Source organism: Lynx rufus, unplaced genomic scaffold (genome assembly GCF_022079265.1).
Source record: "Lynx rufus isolate CCGP_SWC_20201006 ecotype Redwood Valley unplaced genomic scaffold, mLynRuf1.p SCAF_4, whole genome shotgun sequence".
Taxonomy (NCBI): domain Eukaryota; kingdom Metazoa; phylum Chordata; class Mammalia; order Carnivora; family Felidae; genus Lynx; species Lynx rufus.
The window spans coordinates 60,955,922-60,973,761 of NW_025814856.1; the positions used below are offsets into that span (position 1 = coordinate 60,955,922).

General features: G+C 39.3%; 1 protein-coding gene across 2 annotated transcripts in view; it reads left to right on the forward strand.

The window, feature by feature from the left end:
• LOC124524537 (solute carrier family 41 member 3-like) overlaps positions 1-17,229 on the forward strand; it is a 101,089-nt gene extending 83,860 nt beyond the window's left edge. For both annotated transcript variants that reach the window (XM_047096848.1, XM_047096849.1), the window contains exons 10-11: positions 14,899-15,047; positions 16,338-17,229. In XM_047096848.1, coding sequence (XP_046952804.1) covers positions 14,899-15,047; positions 16,338-16,547 — 359 coding nt within the window. In that variant the 3' untranslated portion in view covers positions 16,548-17,229. The remainder of the gene's footprint in view (positions 1-14,898; positions 15,048-16,337) is intronic.
• The last annotated feature ends 611 nt before the right edge of the window (positions 17,230-17,840 follow it).

Below are 17,840 nucleotides of genomic sequence, written 5' to 3' on the forward strand. Positions count from 1 at the left end.
AGCTTAAAGTCTGGGATTGTGATGCCGCCTGCTTTGGTTTTCGTTTTCAAGATTGCTTTGACTATTCGCGGACTTTTCTGGTTCCATACAAATTTTAGGATTATTTGTTTTAGCTCTGTTAAGAAAGCTGGTGTTATTTTGATCGGGATTGCATTGAATATGTAGATTGCTGAGGGGATGGAGAACTATTTATCAGGCTACTGGAAGTCAAAACAAAGCTGGAGTACCCATACTTATATCAGACAAACTAGACTTTAAAGACTGTAACAAGACAGAAGAAGGGCATTTTATAATAATTACAGGGTCTTTCCATCAGGAAGAGCTAACGATTATAAATGTCTATGAGCCAAATATGGGAGCCCCCAAATATATAAAAAAATTACTAACAAACATAAGCAACCTTATTGATAAGAATGTGGTAATTGCAGGGGACTTTAACACTCCACTTACAGAAATGGATAGATCATCTACACACATGGTCAATAAAGAAACAAGGGCCCTGAATGATACATTGGATCGGATGGACTTGACAGATATATTTAGAACTCTGCATCCCAAAGCAACAATATACTTTCTTCTCGTGTGCACATGGAACATTCTCCAAGATCACATACTGAGTCCCAAAACAGCCCTTAATAAGTATATAAGAATTGAGATCATACCATGCATACTTTCAGACCACAATGCTATGATGCTTGAAATCAACCACAGGAAAAAGTCTGGAAAACCTCCAAAAGCATGAAGGTTAAAGAACACCCTACTAAAGAATGAATGGGTCAACCAGGCAATTAGAGATGAAATTAAAAAATATATGGGCAGAAACGAAAAGGAAAATACAACAATCCAAACGCTTTGGGACGCAGCAAAGGCAATCCTGAAAGGAAAATACATTGCAATCCAGGCCTATCTCAAGAAACAAGAAAAATCCCAAATACAAAATCTAACAGCACACCTAAAGGAAAAAGAAGCAGAGCAGCAAAGACACCCCAAACCCAGCAGAAGAAGAGAAATAATAAAGATCAGAGCAGAAATAAACAATATAGAATCTAAAAAAAAACTGTAGAGCAGATCAATGAAACCAAGAGTTGGTTCTTTGAAAAAATAAACAAAATTGATAAACCTCTAGCCAGACTTCTCAAAAAGAAAAGGGAGATGACCCAAATAGATAAAATCATGAATGAAAATGGAATTATTACAACCAATCCCTCAGAAATACAAGCAATTATCAGGGAATACTATGAAAAATTACATGCCAACAAACTGGACAACCTGGAAGAAATGGACAAATTCCTAAACACCCACACACTTCTAAAACTCAATCAGGAGGAAATATAAAGCTTGAACAGACCCATAACCAGCCAAGAAATTGAATGAGTTATCAAAAATCTCCCAACAAATAAGAGTCCAGGACAAGATGGCTTCCCAGGGGAGTTCTACCAGACGTTTAAAGCAGAGATAATACCTATCCTTCTCAAGCTATTCCAAAAAATAGAAAGGGAAGGAAAACTTCTAGACTCATTTCATGAAGCCAGTATTACTTTGATCCTAAACCAGACAGAGACCCAGTAAAAAAAAAGAACTACAGGCCAATATCGCTGATGAATATGGATGCAAAAATTCTCAATAAGATACTAGCAAACCGAATTCAACAGCATATAAAAAGAATTATTCACCATGATCAAGTGGGATTCATTCCTGGGATGCAGGGCTGGTTCAACATTCGCAAATCAATCAACGTGATACATCACATTAATAAAAGAAAAGATAAGAACCATATGATCCTGTCAATCGATGCAGAAAAGACATTTGACAAACTTCAGCACCTTTCTTAATAAAAGCCCTTGGGAAAGTCAGGATAGAAGGAACATACTTAGACATCATAAAAGCCATTTATGAAAACCCACAGCTAACATCATCCTCAATGGGGAAAAACTGAGAGCTTTTTTCCTGAGATCAGAAACACGACAGGCATGTCTACTCTCACCGCTGTTGTTTAACATAGTGTTGGAAGTGCTAGCATCAGCAATCAGACAACAAAAGGAAATCAAAGGCATCAAAATTGGCAAAGATGAAGTTAAGCTTTCACTTTTTGCAGATGACATGATATTATACATGGAAGATCCAATAGACTCCACCAGAAGTCTGCTAGAACTGATACATGAATTTACCAAAGTTGCAGGATACAAAATCAATGTACAGAAATCAGTTGCATTCTTATACACTAACAATGAAGCAACAGAAAGACAAAGAAACTGATCCGATTCACAATTGCACCAAGAAGCATAAAATACCTAGGGACAAATCTAACCAAAGATGTAAAAGATCTGTATGCTGAAAAGTATAGAAAGCTTATGAAGGAAATTGAAGAAGATATAAAGAAATGGAAAAACATTCCGTGCTCATGGATTGGAAGAATAAATACTGTCAAAATGTCAATACTACTCAAAGCTATCTACACATTCAATGCAATCCCAATCAAAATTGCACCAGCATTCTGCTCAAAGCTAGAACAAGCAATCCTAAAATTCATATGGAACCACAAAAAGCCCCGAATAACCAAAGTAATTTTGAAGAAGAAGACCAAAGCAGGAGGCATCACAATCCCAGACTTTAGCCTCTACTACAAAGCTGTCATCATCAAGACAGCATGGTATTGGCACAAAAACAGACACATAGACCAATGGAATAGAATAGAAACCCCAGAACTAGACCCACAAACTTATGGCCAACTAAAATTTGACAAAGCAGGAAAGAACATCCAATGGAAAAAAGACAGTCTCTTTAACAAATGGTGCTGGGAGAACTGGACAGCAACATGCAGAAGGTTGAAACTAGACCACTTTCTCACACCATTTACAAAAATAAACTCAAAATGGATAAAGGACCTGAATGTGAGACAGGAAACCATCAAAACCCTAGAGGAGAAAGCAGGAAAAGACCTCTCTGACCTCAGTCATAGCAATTTCTTACTCGACACATCCCCAAAGGCAAGGGAATTAAAAGCAAAAATGAACTATGGGACCTCATGAAGATAAAAAGCTTCTGCACAGCAAAGGAAATAATCAACAAAACTAAAAGGCAACCAACGGAATGGGAAAAGATATTTGCAAATGACATATCGGACAAAGGGCTGGTATCCAAAATCTATAAAGAGCTCACCAAACTCCACACCTGAAAAACAAATAATCCAGTGAAGAAATGGGCGGAAAACATGAATAGACACTTCTCTGAAGAAGACATCCGGATGGCCAACAGGCACATAAAAAGATGCTCAACGTCGCTCCTCATCAGGGAAATACAAATCAAAACCACACTCAGATATCACCTCACGCCAGTCAGAGTGGCCAAAATGAACAAATCAGGAGACTATAGATTCTGGAGAGGATGTGGAGAAACGGGAACCCTCTTGCACTGTTGGTGGGAATGCAAGTTGGTGCAGCCACTCTGGAAAACAGTGTGGATGTTCCTCAGGAGATTGAAAATAGACCTACTCTATGACCCAGCAATAGCACTGCTAGGAATTTACCCAAGGGATACAGGAGTACTGATGCATAGGGGCACTTGTACCCCAATGTTTATAGCAGCACTCTCAACAATAGCCAAATTATGGAAAGAGCCTAAATGTCCATCAACTGATGAATGGATAAAGAAATTGTGGTTTATATACACAATGGAATACTACATGGCAATGAGAAAGAATGAAATATGGCCCTTTGTAGCAACGTGGATGGAACTGGAGAGTGTGATGCTAAGTGAAGTAAGCCATACAGAGAAAGACAGATACCATATGTTTTCACTCTTATGTGGATCCTGAGAAACTTAACAGAAACCCATGGGGGAGGGGAAGAAAAAAAAAAAGAGGTTAGAGTGGGAGAGAGCCAAAGCATAAGAGACTGTTAAAAACTGAGAACAAACTGAGGGTTGATGGGGGGTGGGAGGGAGGGGAGGGTGGGTGATGGGTATTGAGGAGGGCACCTTTTTGGATGAGCACTGGGTGTTGTATGGAAACCAATTTGACAATAAATTCCATATATTGAAAAAAATATGTAGATTGCTTTGGGTAGTATCGACATTTTAACAATATTTGTTCTTCCTATCCAGGAGCATGGAATCTTTTTCCATTTCTTTGTGTCTTCAATTTCTTTCATAAGCTTCCTATAGTTTTCAGTGTATAGATTTTTCACCTCTTTGGTTAGATTTATTCCTAGGTATTTTATGCTTTTTGGTGCAACTGTAAATGGGATAGATTCCTTGATTTCTCTTTCTGTCACTTCATTTTTGGTGTATAGGAATGCAACCGAATTCTGTGCATTGATTTTATATCCTGCAACTTTGCTGAATTCATGGATCAGCTCTAGCAGTTTTTTGGTGGAATCTTATGGGTTTTCCATATAGAGTATCATGTCAACTGCAAAGAGTGAAAATTTGACCTCCTCCTTGCTGATTTGGATGCCTTTTATTTCTTTGCATTTTCTGATTGCTGAGGCTAAGACTTCCAATACTATGTTGAATAACAGTGGCGAGAGTGGATATCCCTGTCGTGTTCCTCACCTTAGGAGGAAAGCTCTCAGTAGTTCCCCATTGAGGATAATAGTAGCGTTGAGTCGTTCATATATGGCTTTTGTGATCTCGAGGTGTGCTTCTATCCCTACTTTCTTGAGGGTTTTTATCAAGAAAGGATGCTGTGTTTTGTCAAATGCTTTCTCTGCATCTATTGAGAGGATCATATGGTTCTTGTCCTTTCTTTTATTGATGTGATGAATCACATTAATTGTTTTGCGGATATTGAACCAGCCCTGCATTCCAGGTATAAATCCCGCTTGGTCGTGGTGAATATTTTTTTTAATGTATTCTTGGAGCCAGTTAGCTAATATCTTTTTGAGGATTTTTGCATCCATGTTCATTAGGGAAATTGGTCTATAGTTCTCCTTTTTAGTGTGGTCTATTGTCTCGTTTTGGAATCAAGGTAATGGTGACTTCACAGAAAGAGTTTGGAAGTTTTCCTTCCATTTCTATTTTTTGAAACAGTTTCAAGAGAATAGGTGTTAACTCTTCCTTAAATGTTTGCTAGAATTCCCCTGGAAAGCCATCTGTCCCTGGACTCTTGTTCTTTGGCAGATATTTGATTACTAATTTGATTTCCTTACTGGTTATGGGTCCGTTCAAATTCTCTATTTCTTCCTGTTTCAGTTTTTGTAGTGTATATGTTTCTAGGAATTTGTCCATTTCTTCCAGATTACCCATTTTATTGGCATATAATTTTTCATAATATCTTATTGTTTTTGTTTCTGGTGTGTTAGTTGTAATCTCTCCTCTTTCATTCTTGATTTTATTTATTTGGGTCCTTTCCTTTATCTTCTTGATTAAACTGGCTCTTGGTTTGTCAATTTTGTTAATTCTTTCAAAGAACCAGCTCTGGTTTCATTGATCTGTTCTACTGTTTTTTGGTTTCGATAGCATTAATTTCTGCTCTAATCTTTATTATTTCCTGTCTTCTTCTGGTTTTGGATTTTATTTGCTGTTCTCTTTCCAGCTCCTTAAGGCATAAGGTTAGGTTGTGTATTGGAGATCTTTCTTCCTTCTTTAGGAAGGCCTGGATTGCTATATACTTTCCTCTTATGACCACCTTTGGTGCGTCCCAGAGGCTTGGGGTTGTGGTGTTATCATTTTCATTGACTTCCGTATACTTTTTAATTTCCTCTTTAACTGCTTGGTTAGCCCATTCATTCTTTAGTAGGATGTTCTTCAGTCTCCAAGTATTTGTTACCTTTCCAAATTGTTTCTTGTGGTTGATTTCGAGTTTCATAGTGTTGTGGTGTGAAAACATGCACAGTATGATCTCGGTCTTTTTGTACTTACTGAGGACTGATTTATGTCCCAGTATATGGTCTATTCTGGAGAACGTTCCATGTGCACTAGAGAAGAATGTATATTAGGCTGAAATGTTCTGAATATATCTGTTATGTCCATCTGGTCCAGTGTGTCATTCAAAGCCATTGTTTCCTTGTTGATTTTTTGATTAGATGATCTGTCTATTGTGGTGAGTGGGTGTTGAAGTCTCCTACTGTTATGGTATTACTGTCAATGAGTTTCTTTATGTTTGTGATTAATTGATTTATATATTTGGGTTCTTCCACATTTGGCACATAAATGTTTACAGTTGTTAGGTCTTCTTGGTCTATAGACCCCTTGATTATGATATAATGCCCTTCTGCATCTCTTGATACAGTCTTTATTTTAAAGTCTAGATTGTCTGATATAAGTATGGCTACTCTGGCTTTCTTTTGTTGACCATTAGCATGATAGATGGTTCTCCATCCCCTTTTTTTCAATCTGAAGGTGTCTTTAGGTCTAAAGTGGTACTCTTGTAAACAACATATAGATAGATCTTGTTTTCTTATCCATTCTGTTACCCTATGTCTTTTGATTGGAGCATTGATTCCAATGACATTTAGAGTGAGTACTAAAAGATATGAATTTATCGGATTATGATGCTTGTAGAGTTGGAGTTTCTGGTGGTCTCTGGTGCTTTCTAATCTTTTGTTGCTTTTGGTATTTATATATATATATATATATATATATATATATATATATATATATATATGTGTGTGTATGTGTGTGTATGTATATATATATATATATACATACACACACATACACATGTGTATATACACGTGTGTATATATATATTTTCATCTTTTCTACCCTCAGAGATTCCCCTTAAAATTTCTTACAGGGCTGATTTAGTGGTCACAAACTCCTTTAATTTTTGTTTGTCTGGGAAACTTTTTCTCTCTCCTTCTATTTTTAATGACAGCCTTGCTGGATAAAGCATTCTTGGCTGCATATTTTTCTGATTCAGCACACTGAATATATCCCACCACTCCTTTCTGGCCTGCCAAGTTTCTGTGGATAGGTCTGCTGCAAACCTGATCTGCCTTCCCTTGTAGGTTAGGGACTTTTTTTCCCTTGCTGCTTTCATGAGTCTATGCTTGCCTGAGTATTTTGTGAATTTGACTATGATATGCCTTGTTGATGGTCGGTTTTTGTTGAATCTAATGGGGGTACTCTGTGCTTCCTGGATTTTGATGTCTGTGTCTTTCCTGAGGTTAGGAAAGTTTTCCACTATGATTTGCTCACATAACCCTTCTACCCCTATTTCTTTCTCTCTCCCTCCTCTGGGACCCCTATGATTCTGATGTTGTTCCTTTTTATTGAGTCACTGATTTCTCTAATTCTTAAATTGTGCTCTTTTGCCTTTATCTCCCTCTTTTTTTCTACTTCGTTATTCTCTATAAGTTTGTCCTCTATATCGCTGATTCTCTGTTCTGCCTCATCCATCCTTGCTGCTGCTGCATCCATCCATGATTGCAGCTCAGTTATAGCATTTTTAAAATCATTCTGGCTATTTTTTACTTCTATTTTTGACTCCAGCTAGTATTCGTATTATCGTGATTCTAAATTCCGGTTCAGACATCTTGCTTGTATCTGTGTTGGTTAAATCCCTGTCTGTCATTTCTTTGTGGTCTTTCCTTTGGGGTGAATTCCTTCATTTTGTCATTTTGAAGGGAGGAAAGGAATTATTGAGGTATAAAAATTGAAATTAAAATTAAAAAAAAAATTAAAATTAAGAATTAAAAACACACACATAAAATCGAATGAATAGATGATTATAGATCCTAGGTGTGTTTTGGTCTTGGTGTTGAAAGTGGTGTGACAGATTAGAGGGGAAAAAAAAGGGGGGGGTGGGTGAGAAAAAAAGGAAATTGTGTGAGAATTTGCAAAAATGAATACACTGAAGTAGACTAAAATGAGATTATGGGGTAAAATAGAATTTGAATAAATATATACAAAAGTAAAGAATATAGTAGAAAAAAATTAAAGAAAAATATTTTTAATAAAAATTAAAAATAAATATAAATTTTTCTTTTTCTGTATTTAAGAAAAAGGGAAAGAAACAAAGAAGAGAAAAAGGATTAAAAAAAGGAAAAAATCATTTGAAAATTTGAAAAAGTGAATACACTGTAGTAGACTAAAATAAAATGATGGAAGTAAAATAGAATTTGAAAAAATTTACATAAATGCAAAAAATCTAGTATTATATTTTTTCAGTATTCAATATAGTATTGTATTTTTTCACTTTTCAGCATTTGAAAAAGTGCCACTTCCTTCTGATGAGAAATTACTGTCATTTGAATTGTTTCTATTGTATACATAAGGTGTCATTTGTCTTTTGTTTATTTCAAGAATTTTACTTTACGTTTTACACTATGAGTTATGATATACTTTGATGTCTATTTCTTAGGGATTTTCCACATTTGAGGTCCATTCACCTCTTTGAAAAAATAGATTTAAATTTTTTCAAATTTGGGAAATTGTAAGCCATTATTTCTTCAAATACACTTTCAGTCCCACTCTCTTCTTCTTTTCCCTTAGGACTCTGATGACATGAATGATAGATCTTTTGTTTTAATCTCATAAGCCCCTGAGTCTCTGTTCAATTACCCCGTGCCAGCCTATTTTACCCTCTCTTGTTCAGATAGGCTAATTTCCATAGTTTTTCCCTTCAAGTTCACAGATTTTTCTTCTGTCCTCTCCATTCTGCTATTCATTCCTTTCATTGAGTTGTTTGGGGGTTTTGGCCATTATGTGTTTTTTCCATTCTAAAATTTCAACATGGTTCTTCTTTGTATCTTTGTTTCTTTTCTGAGACTTTCTGTTTTTTTATCAAAACTTTCTATTTTTATCATTTGTTTCAAGTGTGTTTGTAATTGGTGGTTGAAGCACTTTTATAATAGATTCATTAAAATTGCTTTCATATAATTCTACCTTCTTATCTCATTCTTAGTGTCTGTTAGTTGTATTTTCTCATCATGTTGAGACTTTTTTCTTTTAACATTTTTTAAAAATTTACATCCAAGTTAGCCTCTAGTGCTATAATGATTTCAGTTGTCAATTGCAGTGATTCATCCCCTGTGTATAACACTCAGTGCTCATCCCAACAAGTGTCCTCCCTAAAGCCCCTTACCCATTTAGTCCATCCCCCCAGCCACAACCCCTCCAGCAACCCTCAGTTTGTTCTCGGTATTTGTCTCTTATGTTTTCTTCCCCTCCTTGTTTTTATATTATTTTTGCTTCCCTTCCCTTTTGCTCATCTGTTTTGTGTCTTAAGTTCCTCATATGAGTGAAGTCATATGATATTTGTCTTTCTCTGGCTGACTAATTTCACTTAGTATAATACCCTCTAGTTCCATTCATATAGTTGCAAATGGCAAAATTTCATTCTTTTTGATTGCTGAGTAATACTCCATTGTGTATATATACCACATGTTCTTTATCCATTCATCCATCGGACATTTGGGCTTTTTCCATACTTTGGCTATTGTTGTTAGTGCTGCTATAAACATTAGGGTGCATGTGCCCCTTTGAAACAGCATACCTGTATCCCTTGGATAAATACCTAGTAGTATAATTGCTGAGTCACCCAGTAGTTCTATTTTTAATTTTTTGAGGAACCTCCATACTGTTTTCAGAGTGGCTCACCAGTTTGCATTCCTACCAGCAGTGCAAAAGAGATCCTCTTTCTCTGCATCTTTGCCAACATCTGTTGTGGCCTGAGTTGTTAATGTTAGCCATTCTGACAGGTGTCAGGTGGTATCTCATTGTGGTTTTAATTTGTATTTCCCTGATGATGAGTGGTGTTGAGCCTTTTTTCATGTGTCAGTTGGCCATCTGGATGTCTTCTTTGGAGAAATGTCTATTCATGTCTTTTGCCCATTTCTTCACTGGATTGTTTGTTTTTTGGGTGTTGAGTTTGATAAATTCTTTATAGATTTTGGATGCTAACCCATTATCTGATATGTCGTTTGCAAATATCTTCTCCCATTCTGTTGGTTGCCTTTTAGTTTTGCTGATTGTTTCTTTTGCTGTGCAGACGCTTTTTATCTTGATGAGGTCCCAATAGTTCATTTTTTCTTTTATTTCCCTTGCCTCTGGATATGTGTTGAGTAAGAAGTTGCTGCAGCCGAGGTCAAGGAGGTGTTTCCCTGCTTTCTCCTCGAGGATTTTGATGGCCTCCTGTCTTATACTTAGGTCTTTCATCCATTTGAGTTTATTTTTGTGTATGGTATAAGTAAATGATCCAGGTTCATTTTTCTGCATGTTGCTGTCCAGTTTTCCCAGCATAATTGCTGAAGAGATTGTCTTTATTCCATTGGATTTTCTTTCCTGCTTTGTCAATGATTAAATGGCCATATGTTTGTGAGTCCATTTCTGGGTTCTCTAATCTATTCCATTGATCTGAGTGTCTGGTTTTGTGCGATTTCCATACTGTCTTGGTGATTACAGCTTTGTAATACAGCTTGAAGTCCAGAATTGTGATGCCTCCAGATTTGGTTTTCTTTTTCAGGATATCTTTGGCTATTTGGGGTCTTTTATCATTCCATACAAATTTTAGGATTGTTTATTCTAACTCTATGAAGAATGCTGGTGTTATTTTGATAAGCATTGTATTGAATATGTAGATTGCTTTGGGTAGTATTGACATTTTAATAATATGTGTTCTTGCAATCCAGGAGCAAGGAATATTTTTCCATTTTTTTGTGTCTTCAATTTCTTTCATAAGCTTCCTATAGTTTTCAGTGTATAGATTTTTCACCTCTTTGGTTAGATTTATTCCTAGGTATTTTATGGTTTTTGGTCCAACTGTAAATGGGATCGATTCCTTGATTTCTCTTTCTGTTGCTTCATTGTTGGTGTATGGGAATGCAACTGATTTCTGTGCGTTGATTTTATATCCTGCAACTTTGCTGAATTCATGGATCAGTTCTAGCAGTTTTTTGGTGGAATCTTTTGTGTTTTCCATATAGAGTATCATGTCATCTGCGAAGAGTGAAAAGTTTGACTTCCTCCTTGTCAATTTGGATGCCTTTTACTCCTTTGTGTTGTCTGATTGCTGAGGCTAAGACTTTTAATACTATATTGAGTAACAGTGGCGAGAGCAGACATCCCTGTCATGTTCCTGACCTTAGGGGTAAGCTCTCAGTTTTTCCCCATTAAGGATGATATCACGTATGGCTTTTTATGATCTTGAGGTACGATCCTCTTATCCCTACATTCTTGAGGGTTTTTATCAAGAAATGATGCTGTATTTTGTCAAATGCTTTCTCTGCATCTATCGAGAGGATCATGTGGTTCTTGTCCTTTCTTTTATTAATGTGATATATCACATTGATTGTTTTGCAGATATTGAACCAGCCCTGCATCCTGCGTATATATCCCACTTGGTCGTGGTGAACAATTCTTTTAATGTATTGTATCTGGTTGGTCAGTTTCCTGTTGAGTAATTTCACATTGGTGTTCATCAGGGAAATTGGTCTGGAGTTCTCCTTTTTTCGTGGGGTCTTGGTCTGGTTTTGAAATCAAGGTAATACTGACTTCCTAGAATGAGTTTGGAAGCTTTCCTTCCATTTCTAATTTTTGGAACAGCTTCAAAAGAATAGGTGTTAACTCTTCTTTAAATGTTTGGTAGAATTCCCTTGGAAAGTTACCCAGCCCTGGACTCTTGGGTTTTTTGGGAGATTTTTGATTACTAATTCTATTTCTTTACTGGTTATAGGAGATTTCTTTTGTAAGAAGTGATTTTAGATTAAATCCCAGGCATTTGGGGTATAGGTTATTAAATTCTGGATCTTATTTAAGTCTTTTTTAGGCACCTCCTCTGACAGTGCACCACTGAAGGAAAGGGAATAATGCATTGCTTGCTTACTGCCAGGTAGGGCTGGAAGCCCAGGATTCCCCCATCTCTATTCACACACTGGGCGAAGAGGAGCACCTCATTGCTGGTGGACTGGCAGGGAGTCTATGTTCTTCTGATCCCACCTTGTCCGAGAGGGAGAGGGATGCCTTATTACTGCTCCTCACATGGCCTTCATCAACATGAAGTGGGGAGCTCATTACCACCAGGGAGAGTACCACTTACTCTTCTCTTATCCCACGTCAGCCAGAAGGGGTGAGCACCACATTCCACATAGATTAGGTCAGAATCCAGGCTCCCCACTTGGCCTTTGCTGATGAAAGTGGGGCTGCAGTCTTTCCTGTGATGTTTGTCTGGAATAGAGCAGCTGTTGTCTAGAAGTTCTGTGCTTTGCTAGGCTGTCCCTCTTCTGGAACTTTGGCTAGACAGAGCAGGCTTTTGTTGAGTCTTTTCTTTTGAATCTTGCCCATTGATTGACATTTCTGGCTTGCTGACTTCTCCAGCATCCTGTCTGGGATATATGAAATAAACCAGCACCACCCACCAAAACAACAAAACAACAACTCAGGTAACTTACCTCTGTGTTGTTTGTTGAATCCTGAGGTCCCTGGCCAGCCCCTTTTTCTCTCCACCTTTTAAAATCTTATGTTTATTTTATATATAATGTCCAGCATTTTTAGTTGTATTTAGTGAGAGGATTAGGAAGAGATGTGTCTACCCCATCTTGTCTTAACGTGGAAATTCCTGTTATTTTTTCTAGTACTGGGAACCATATTTTATCTTTTTTTTCTTTAATTTTAATTTTAGTTAACATCAATGCAATGTTGGTTTCAGGAGTAGAATTCAGTGATTCACCATTTACATACAGCACCCAGTACTCATCACAAGTGCCCTCCTTAATACCCATCTCTCATTTAGCCCATACCCCCACCCCCCCTTGCCTCCAGCATCCCTCAGTTTGTTCTCTGTCATTAAGAGTCTCTTATGCTTTGTCTCCCTGTCTTCTCTTTCCACACCCCCTTCCCATATGTTCATCTGTATTGTTTCTTACATTCCACATATGAGTGAAATTGTATGGTATTTGTCTTTCTCTGACTGACTTATTTTGCTTAGCATAATACATTCTAGCTCCATCCACATCATTATAAATGGCAAGATTTCATTTTTGATGGCTGAATAATCCACTGTGTGTGTATATATATGAAAACACACACACGTACACACATACACACACACACACCATATGTATATATGGTGTGTATATGTGTGTGTGTGTGTGTGTGTGTGTGTGTGTGTGTGTATACAAATGTATATATACATACCACATCTTCATCCATCCAGTCTATGGACATTTGGGCTCTCTTTGTAGTTTGGCTGTTGTTGATAATGTTGCTATAAACATTTGGGTGCATGTACCCCTTTGGATCTTTATTTTTGTATCCTTTGGGTAACTACCTAATAGTGCATTTGATGGATTGTACCTATTATATTTTCTGATTTGTCACTTGTGTTTGGAAAATCTATTTCAATTTCTGTATTTTTGTACCTTTCCTGGTTCAGACTGCTATAATGCAAGCATAAAATGATTGGCTCATAACCACAAGAAACTTGTTTTCTATAGTTGTGGTGGGTGGAAGTTCAAGATCAAGGCACTAGCAAATTCTGTGGTGATGGCCTATTCCTCCTTCACAGCTGTCTTCTCACTATGTGCTCACATGATGGAAAGGGTGAAGAGGCTTTCTGAAGTCTCTTATAGCTTATAAGTTATAAGCACTAATGCCATACATGAGTGCTGTACCCTACCCTTATGACTTAATCACCTCCAAATACCATCACACTCAGGGTTAAGTTACAACATGGGGATCTGGGTGGTGAAAGCAAGGGGGATACGGACAAACATCCAATGTATAGCAGCACCTAAATATTTTACTGAATTCTTACTCTCAAGATCGTCTTGAGTTTTAGTGCCAGCTGCCATTAGTAATTATTTATTTTGCTTCTACTTGTTCTTTTTTTATTTTTTAATTTTTTTTTAATTTTTTTAACATTTTATTTATTTTTGAGACAGGGAGAGACAGAGCATGAACAGGGGAGGGTCAGAGAGAGGAAGACACAGAATCTGAAACAGGCTTCAGGCTCTGAGCTGGCAGCACAGAGCCCGACGTGGGGCTTGAACTCACGGACCGTGAGATCATGACTTGAGCCGAAGTCGACCGCTTAACCAACTGAGCCACCCAGGCGCCCCTACTTTTTCTTTTTTTAAAAGAATCTTCTCATACCTTGTCTAATTTTTCATCACGAATAGACTTTGGAGCTCTTGTGTTTTCTCACCCTCTCTACATATTATTTTATGGTAGTGTTTTTGGCTTCTAAGCTATATGATTTCCCCCCTCTTTCTTAGGAATTTGATGAAATATATTAACTCAGAGGCAAATGGAAGCTTTTTACTGAAACTATTTCTGTTTGAAGAGTCATTTGCGTTTACACGTGACGCTCTTAAAAGTGTGTGTGGTTGGGGCGGGGAAGTCACACTTCTTGCAGAGTCTCAGATTCCTGGAGGGCTGAAGCCAAAAGAGAATGTGCTGAATGGATCTCTCAGGCTTAGCGTGAGGAAGGGGCTGTCTGAGGCCCCCTATGAGTGTGCCAGCCCTCCCTGGATCAGACTTCACATGCTGAGCCTTCATTCCCCCCACATTCCAGAGCTCTCTTCTACCTTCAGCCCCTTGCAAATCCTCTTTTCTCTGCCCAGAATACTCTCCTCCAGATGCGTGTCTCAGCCTAGTTGTCCTCTTCTCGAGAGAGCTTTTAGTATCCAGTAACTCATCTTGCTAGTACACACCTGGTTCTCTAAAACAAAGACCCATGCTTCCTAGCACTGGTCACCCTTTGAAATGACCTTTCTTGTTTGCTTCTGCTACTCAAGTCTGTTTTTTTTTTTTCCTCTTCCCTAAAATGTCAGTTCTTTGAAGGAAGGGACAGAGCTATATCCTCATCTGCTAGAACATGCCTGCAGTATAGTAGGTGCTCAGGAAACACTCGTGTAGTAGATAAATGAATGCGGATGCCTCATGGGAAACTAAACATGCCAGGGTGGTCCCTGCTGCCTGTCAAGTCACACACACCTCTATGGTTGTCTTTTCCAGAAATTAATTCCATATCAGCTCGAGTCCTGCTCTCTCTGGTGGTTCCAGGCCATCTGATTTTCTTCTATATCATTTACTTGGTGGAAGGCCATTTGGTCCCACAAAGTAAGATGTTTGTGGTGTTCTATCTGCTAGCAAGTCTGATGCAGGTAAGGATGACTGTTAGTAGCATCAAAGCAGCATTCAGTGCTTAGTCATCCAGCAAGATTTATCTCCCTGAGCTGGGAAAGATGCTGAGGGGGTGAGGTTGGGGGGTTCCTGGACATGGCAGGGCATGGCTCCCATCTTCCAAGAATCAACATATTCAAGCTCAAGGGTGTGAACCAGACACAGAAGTCACACCACACTGCATTGCATGCATTCCACATTGCATGCTGCACAGGGCACATTTCATACTGCAAGCAGCATGCTCCACAGTACACACAGCACACTGCACATGACACACTTTACACTGCACACTCGTTAATCTCCACTTCCCACAAGGCACCATCCATACTGCATATAGCACACTGCTCAATTATCACCAGGAGATCAGAGGATGGTCCTGAAGATACAGCAAGTTGCCATGAAGCAAGCTGATGTGTGGTTCTGGCTGGTGAACTGGGCCATGCACATCATTCATCACAGACAGGGTGGGCAGGGGCCAGGTCCCTGCTGGGATGTTGCTAAAACACATGCAAGGACTTTTAGTCAGTGCTGGGTGGTGATAAGGGCATGATGAAAGGTTAGGCTGGTGCCTGCCTGTGGCTAGTACTCAGCAGACTATCTGCCCAGACTAGTTGTCGGATGCCCCTGGTGGGCCTAGGGTGTCTACAGGGATAACAGTGGGCCTTGATGGGCACCATTCTAGGAGAGCAATGCTAGAACTAGGGACTGATGTTTTCAAATCCTCTGAGTTAGGGCATTTGCAATTGCAGCATGTCCCTGATCATGAAGGATAGGGTGGGGTACTTTGAGAAACTGTCCCGAGGGGGACAGAGGGGCTGCGGTCAGCCTGTGACAAGACACTGAGGAGCTCTGAAGTGAGACCAGCACTGTGGTGCTTCCAGGGAAGGGTTACTCTCCAAAACTGCTCAAGTGAGGCCCTCTAGGGAACCCTATCTGAAGTCTGTGTCTTGAGTTTCTAAGGAAGGTGAGAGGAGCCTGTGTAGCAGAGATGATCTGTCTGCCACCTCAGGATGCTGCAAGCAGGTCCTGACGACAGGAGGGAGACTAGGCAAGTGTGGATGAGGGTGGACTTTCTGGCCTCTGCATGAGCTCAGAGCTAGGCATTGACCCCAAGAGAAGCTGGAGGAAGTCCAGCTGGGGTTGACATGGGGTTGACTCCCTGGGGTTGACATGTCCACCTTAGTATCTGCCTTTGAAATCTAGTGTTTCTTGGTGACATTTGGCTTTCTGACTTAGTTGTCATCTTTTGTGTCTGCTTGCTCTTATGACAGGTGACAATTCTGCTGTACCTGGCAGAAGTAATGGTTCGGCTCACGTGGCACCAGGCTCTGGATCCAGACAGTCACTGCATCCCCTACCTCACAGGGCTGGGGGACCTGCTAGGGACTGGCCTCCTGACACTCTGCTTCCTTATCAACTGGTTATTGAGGAGTGAAGCAGGGCTGGATGGCATCTCAGACCCAGCATCCGGGCCTCCCTAATGAGCCCAGGCAGCCATATTTGCTCAGTAGAATTTTCCTTCCCACCAGCAGGGTACAGAATACAGTTTCTCCCTGACTAGGTCCTCAGGAAGGATGGTTAACACCCTGATTCTGCAGTGACCCTTTGTCAGTCTTCCAGGGACACTCACACATCTTGACTCTGGAGTTGGAAGCTGAGCCTGTAAAGGTGAAGGAGACCTGAAATCAGAGGCAGTGTTTGTGTACATGTGACTGCATGCTCCTGGGCTTGAGTGTGTACTCATGTGCTGGGTGAGTGCAAATAAGTGCATGTGTGTGTGTGGAGAGCAGGGGACTCTGGCCTGAAGACGCTGAAGGAAGAGGCATGTCCAGTGCACTGGGGGGATGTGTGGGCAGTGTTCTGTGTCCACACAGCCTGTACTTGGAAGGAGCAGGAAGGAAACACTTTCTGTGCCTATACCTCAGGACTGTGCTGTGGCTTACCCACAGGCTGACTAGATCCAAGCTTCATGGGCTATTTTGCTGATGTGCCTGCAAATGTGCAACCCTTCCCAGGACAGCCCTTCCTTGCATACCCTTGTCATCTGCTCTTGGTATTTAATCCTGTCGCTATTTTTCTTTTTCTTTTTTTATGTTGAAGCCAAACATCTGTTTAGATTTTAGTGATCATAAAAGTATAAAATAAAACATAGATTATATTGTACTTGGCCTTTTGTGTCTTTAAAGGTAGTTAATGCAACCATGAGACTTGGGGTCTGTAAGTAACAAATACCTCTGGCATTTCTCTGGTGTCTATTTCTCAAACTGTGGTCTCTAGCAGAGAAGCATCAAAGTCAGGGAAACTTGTTAGACATGGAAGTTGTTAATCCTCCTTCCCCTGGGCCTGCCAGTCAGCCTGTCTTGGGGTGGGGTCAGCAAGGTGGGTTTAACAAGCCCCATGTTGTTTTGATGCACTCTTACATTTGAGAAGCACTGCCCCAGAATGTCCTCACTTTTTAAAATAGATGTTTAATTCCTGTTTCTTATTCACTCATCATAACAACTTTAGCCATGATTTGGGTTGAGGATTATTATCTTCATATGGTGAAATAGGTATTTACTTATTCATGTCATCTTGGATGAAGACATGTGTGAGACAGGTCAACACTGGAGATGCATGTAGTTCCTTGACTGAGGACATCACCAGGTATATACCCTCTTGCTAGAATGAGGGAAATTTATGGGATGAATTTTTCTGCCAAGTTGAGGTCAACATTGGGGAGGAATTTTTCTGTACAGAGGAGGTAAACATGAGGATTGAATACAGCTTTCACA